The sequence below is a fragment of the Bombyx mandarina genome, chromosome A1 (genome assembly GCF_030267445.1).
Source record: "Bombyx mandarina strain Sakado chromosome A1, ASM3026744v2".
In the NCBI taxonomy this organism is placed as follows: domain Eukaryota; kingdom Metazoa; phylum Arthropoda; class Insecta; order Lepidoptera; family Bombycidae; genus Bombyx; species Bombyx mandarina.
Window position 1 is genome coordinate 20,847,992 of NC_143234.1, and position 5,981 is coordinate 20,853,972.

Here is a 5,981-nt window from a genome sequence, read left to right on the forward strand (position 1 = left end):
GTCTGAATTTATTGTGAAAACAAATTCTAATGGGGGGTGGTAATTATCGACTGACGTTAAAATGTTGTCAGATTCAGTGACGGATAAATTTGGCTCTGATGAAAGAACTAGGTCTACTATTTTAGATTTAAGATTTCTTACGAGATTGTGTTGTTTCATGCCGTTTGTAGCCATAAATTCGGTCATAATGTGATAAAATGGGCATGAAGAATCCTGTAAGACGATAGAATTGTCATTATTAAGTGTCCATGATAAGTTAGACAGATTAAAATCTCCTAAAACTAAAGAATGGTCGACATTTGAGAGGTTAGCGCTCGCTTTTTCTACAAACTGCTCAAGTTCCGCCATGTGTACTGGTGGTGGTATATAGATGGCACATACACAAACTTTAATAAGTCTATCGGCTTTCTTAAAGCTGAGCTGAATCCACAAATCCTCAATCCCATTATTACTTTCAAATTCGTGCAATCTAAATGTGTTAATATTTTTCTTAATTGCAATTATGACATCCCCACCCGTTTTTCTGGATTTATACTTGTTAGATCACGATCTCGCCTATATACAATATAACGATCATCAAACAATTCTGCATGTTACACGAAAGATAGTTAGACAAAGTGAACTTGTCCTTTTATATTATTAATAAGGTATCGTTTCTCGAAGATTCTGCATGCCAAAGATGTGAAAAGTTTGTCGTCGAATAATAGACAAAATGGCACAAGCAGTGTCGAGTAAAAGAACTTATTTGTGTACTTATTTGTGTTACCGGAAATGTATGAAATCAAGGAATTGTATACAAATCCTAGGAAATGTGTACAATTCCGATACTATTTAGGAAATGTATAAAATATTGTTTGAAAAACTATTTAATGTATAGATATCCTAGGAAATGTATAAATTTCCTCGGAATTGTATATAATTCCAATATCGTATTAGGAAATGTATAAAGTAAATGCTTTCTGTAATAAAACACGTTGTTAATAATATTTTTTTATTATAACACTATTGAGACAATCGGGTAACAGTCATACCGTAAAATAATAATAATATATTCATATTATCTTACTAATTAAAACTTCTAAAATCAACTATCTATTAACTTTTAACGTATCACAAAATCAACTTATATTTACTCTTATAAAATCAAATTTTCATTTGGCAAGTAATCAGTCTGATAATTAAGTAATTATAAATGTCAAAGTATAAAAGTAAATCTTTATATTATAATACTTTGTCAGTCCATATAGCTATTTATTTTTGCAGGGTAAGCTCGAATGGCATTTGGAAGTACATAATACTTTATTTTTAAAACACAGACATCTTGATGTAGCACAGTTTTTCTTGCAAAGGCACTTCTTAAATCCCTGGCCGGTTCCAGTGGATTGCAAGTTGGCAACGGACCGTAGTGCAAGACTCGTCCCGCTGTCCCCGCGTACCCACCAATATCTTAAATGTTTTACATTTCCGATTGCTATTTAGAAAATGTATAGATTTCCTAGGAAATGTGTAATGTGTAAGTATAATATAATTTATTTCACACATTTCCATGCGATTTTAGGAATTACATACATTTCCTAGGAATTGTATACAATGACGGATTACATACATTTCCGGTAACATATATAAATTAAGTATCGAATTATCCACACTGCGCCACGTACAATCGCTAGATGGCGTTAATTAAAAAAAAGGTTTAAATTAATTGAAAGGAAATTTTCTGGTATCACAAGTATATTATAATAATTACATTTGTAAATATTGTATACTTAAATAAAACAATCAATTTTGTGTATGTATTAAAACGGTGTTCATTAAACTAACATTTTGAAATAAATTACCTCGTACATTTTACAAAAATTAAAAACAACGACTTAATTCTATTATTGGCACTTTCTGAGATCACAGTAACTTGGCAGTCTTACATATATGTACTTTTTCTGAACTATTCAGTCAAATTACTAAATTAATCTTATTTTAATAAGCTTAGTAAATACACATTAAGGACGTGACTCTTTTACAAGAATATAATTATAAAATCGGGAATAATTATTAATAGTCTGTTAAACGTATCGATGCACATAACATGTTAAAAAAAATACTTCTTATAATAAATATCTTTGGAAATTCTGGGCCGTTATATAAAGCTAGTCTTCTTCCAAAAGATTTTTAATAGTCTCATTTGTTGGTATGTTAATCTAAAACTGTTTCCTGTTTGCCGGCATTAACGGGGCTAACTTTTCAATAATGGCTGCTTTGCGTTATTCAATGCCTGTGGACTCTATAGTGCTGCGACCGAATGGACTCTTGGAATTGGACTCGAATCACAAAAAGGAATCTTTTTCTCATCTTGAACTTTTATCGGAATTGACAGCAGCCTTGTTGCAAGCGGCAACAGCGGCGGTGGATTTTCCAGATTCATTGGTAGTATGGCTTGATTTTGTTGACAAGACGAATGCTCAGCTTGATTCCGTTCATCATCAATGTGATCTATGAAAGCCGGTTTAAGTCTGTCTACACTCACGACAACTTTGTTATATTTCATGGATAGTGTGAACGTTTTTCCATCAGGGGAGCGTTCTAGTACTTTAAATGGACCTGTATATGGCGGCTGCGATACCCTGCGGATGGTATCGTCTCTCAGAAAGACATCAGAAACGCTTGCCAATTCCTTAAGTATAAACGGAGAGTTTTTACGATGTCGAGATGCAGGCACTGGGCGTATAGACGACATTTTGTCACGCAATTGTACCACAAAATCGGTGGCATCTTCAATTTTTTCTAGTGTCGAGGAAGCTATTATCAGCTCTCCGGGGAGAAATACGCACGGGTTTGTCGCGCTAACTCCCTTTACAAAATCATGTTCAATTCAAGGCACGTATCCTCCAATCGCGCACGGGTTTGCAACGCCAACTGTTCTTCTAAACACGTGTTCAATTCAGGGTACGCGTCCTCCAATCGCGTACGGGTTTGCAAGGAGTATGCGCCTTGATTAAGCGCCACAAATCCGTGTTTGTTCGAAGGCACTTTTGTGTTTAATGAATGGGCAAGAAAACTCAAACAAAGTCTTTAACCTTTTATTAGGACCAAAATATATCTATATTCAAAGATGTATGAAGATGGTATTGTATTGCAGGCAATCAACGTAGGTACTTATACAAATATAATTAAGTAATTTTATAAAATTAACGTTTTTTGGCAGGAGGCTCATTATCATCAATATTAGATGCAATATTATGAACACGTTTTCTTTTCACAGTTTTTGATTTGGCTGGTCGTCCTGATTGAATCCTTCCACTGCATGGTAAACCTCTTTCTTTGCGGCGAGCGAGCGATGTTGGTTGTACATTAAGTTTTCGAGATTTTCGTCGGACATTTTTTTCAACTATAAATGATATAATACTCGATGGAGTTTTTGGCTTCGACAAATCAGATCCAAACTTTGTTTTTGTTTGTGTATGCAGCATTTAAATCCTTCTCCAAGATATCAGTAATTCTTTGCCACTGAGCTTTAATATTTTGAATAGCATTTTCAAAGTTTTCATTGTTGATAATTACACTGTTTTCCGCTCGATTTATTGGAAGTTCAAAAGTGTTTGGTACAACAGTCACTTTGGCAGTCTTCACTATCTGTGCCCGTAATATTTTCAAAAAATGACGGTAAAAACTGGTCACCCAGAGCGAATTTTGCAAATTGTTGACGATCCAAGTCATTCAAATGTAGCGATGTGGTAAGTACAGTCCCATGTTTTCTTTCTACAGCGCAGAGATGTTTACAAAATCGCGCGAACTTCATGGCTAAGTTCCATGCATCACCTTGAACACGTGTTTAGAAGGGCAGTTGGCGTTGCAAACCCGTGCGCGATTGGAGGACACGTGCCTTGAATTGAACACGATTTTTTAACGGGAGTTAGCGCGACAAACCCATGCGTGTTTCAAGGCAGTACCGCCTCCTAATGAACACGGAAATGGAAATACGCCTCCGGGGAGTCTTAAGTCCGTACACCGTTTCTGCGACTGTGGCTTCTAAATTTATTTTTTGTTACATTACCCAAAAATCTTGACTTGCCTTTCTTAATCAAATATTTTTTTAATATTTTTAATTTGTTCTAAGCATTCTATTAATTCATTTTCCATACCTTACTAAAATTTAATTATAAAGGGGAATGCCCACTCTCCATAGTGTGTTGGGCCCAAGATGGACATCAAATATTACTATAAAAATGGACTGTTTCAAATTCTTAAATGTATTAGATATCTTAAAAATATTTTGAGTTTGATGCCACTATTATAAAAATTAAATAAATAAAAAATAGTTTTGAGGTTAATTTTCTATATAAATAAGTATCGGATTGTGAGATACTTAAAGAACTTTTCTTTTCTTAATGTTTAATTTATTAATTATGATAAGAGAGATGTTCCTAATGTATTTTTATCCAATATATGGTTTAGAATCTCGGTCTGGTTAAAACCACAATTCATAAAATGTTTTTCAGTCGTAGTATGAAACGTTATTTATTGATCGGTATCCATAATCGAATGTAGCTGTGATCCTTAATTGCTGAGCCAAAGTTGTCTTTGAAGGGAGGATAAGATCCATAAAACAGAGCCACTAAAATAAATCGAAAAAAATCAAAACACATCCATCTTGAACGTAAGCGCAAGCAGCAAGCGAAGCGTCAGTCAGTCAGATTAAATTCAGTGTTGTCAGTATAACGGAAAATAATTACATTAAATTGATATATCGATTATTTTTTTAAATAACCGATAGTTGATTTATTTTTCTTAATCTTTTTTTTACGAGTACACATTATTTTTTATGTTTTTGGATATATATTGGAAATTTCCATGTCCAATGTCTCTGATGTTATTTTATGTGCTTATAATCGATTAAAATCGATTTATTAACTCATTAATATAATAAAACATATAAATAAAACATTTTAAGTATTCTCAAATACTTAAAATGTTTAACTTAATACGTAAAAGGTTTTGATGTTGGCAATATTTTTCCCGCAAAAATCAAAAACCTTGTTTATTCAATATAGTTACTTTTTTTAAACTACTTATTGGCCATTTGGAAGAAAGTAAATGCATATTTATTTATGACAAAATTAATGCACTAAGTATTTTTTCTCTAATCTATTGTCCGCTTTGGGCCTGAAATGGGCATTCCCCTTTACATACCATGTTTCGTGAATAACTGTAGTAGCGCTGGCTTGCCATATAAAGACATCGGAATGCAAACATGGGTCGAGCTAGATATCTATTCTAAAAGATAAACGAAAAAAATAACTATAAAATATTAAAAAATGTTGCACACTTTCTTCACAATGATTTTCTAAAAAAAAGGATAAATGCACTTTTAAACAGCTTGAATCTGAATTCTGAATTCGATTTGTGGGTTGCAGTCTAACCGATCTGCGTAGCATTCTCAGGTTTATTTCTTGCTGGATTTACTTTTTGTGTGTTTTCTTGTAATATTTATAAAACCCAAATAGACTTGCAAGTAGCAACAGTCCAATCACTGCTCCTAACAATATATTCCTGGTATTTTCATGAAATGCCATGTCCTTGTTCCTAAACGCGCCGTTTCTTCCGCCTTATGCAGTTTGTGTAATTTTAACATCTTCTTTCTTATTCTGTGTACTGTCCAATTTTCTTAATTTTCACTGTATCTCTTGCGCACGACTTTCTTTTTCTTTTTTCTTTTTGATCGTATCATTTTTTGAACGTACCCTTCGTCCATGTTAGACGGGGGCGGAGGCAGCGGACGGAGTTGAGGTGCTTGTAACGGGCGCTTCGCTTTAGCGCTGCCCCCCGCTTGGTTCTGTTTCGTCCCGGTTCCGACCTAGTGGCTGGAGCCTCTACGGTGGCTGGGGCACCCGACACCGCGGCATGTGCAGACGCAGGCTGCTCAGCGTCACCAGAGACAATAAGTCTCGCCTCGAGAGCCGCCAGCCCGCCACTCAGCCTTTCTATTA

At 34.6% G+C, this 5,981-nt stretch overlaps 1 protein-coding gene and 1 long non-coding RNA gene across 2 annotated transcripts; both read right to left on the minus strand.

Annotated features, from left to right (window-relative positions):
• Positions 1–974: 974 nt before the first annotated feature.
• Positions 975–2,854, minus strand: LOC149499626 (uncharacterized; the record flags this gene model as incomplete). Its single annotated transcript, XM_089739335.1, has 1 exon — positions 975–2,854. A coding segment is annotated over one exon (576 nt), but the record flags the coding sequence as incomplete, so codon positions are not given.
• A 207-nt stretch (positions 2,855–3,061) lies between these two features.
• Positions 3,062–4,969, minus strand: LOC149499627 (uncharacterized). The gene is made up of 2 exons (XR_016325613.1): positions 4,639–4,969; positions 3,062–4,172 (listed from the first exon to the last, which is right to left on the minus strand). It is a non-coding gene; the product is annotated as an uncharacterized LOC149499627 (long non-coding RNA).
• Positions 4,970–5,981: the final 1,012 nt, after the last annotated feature.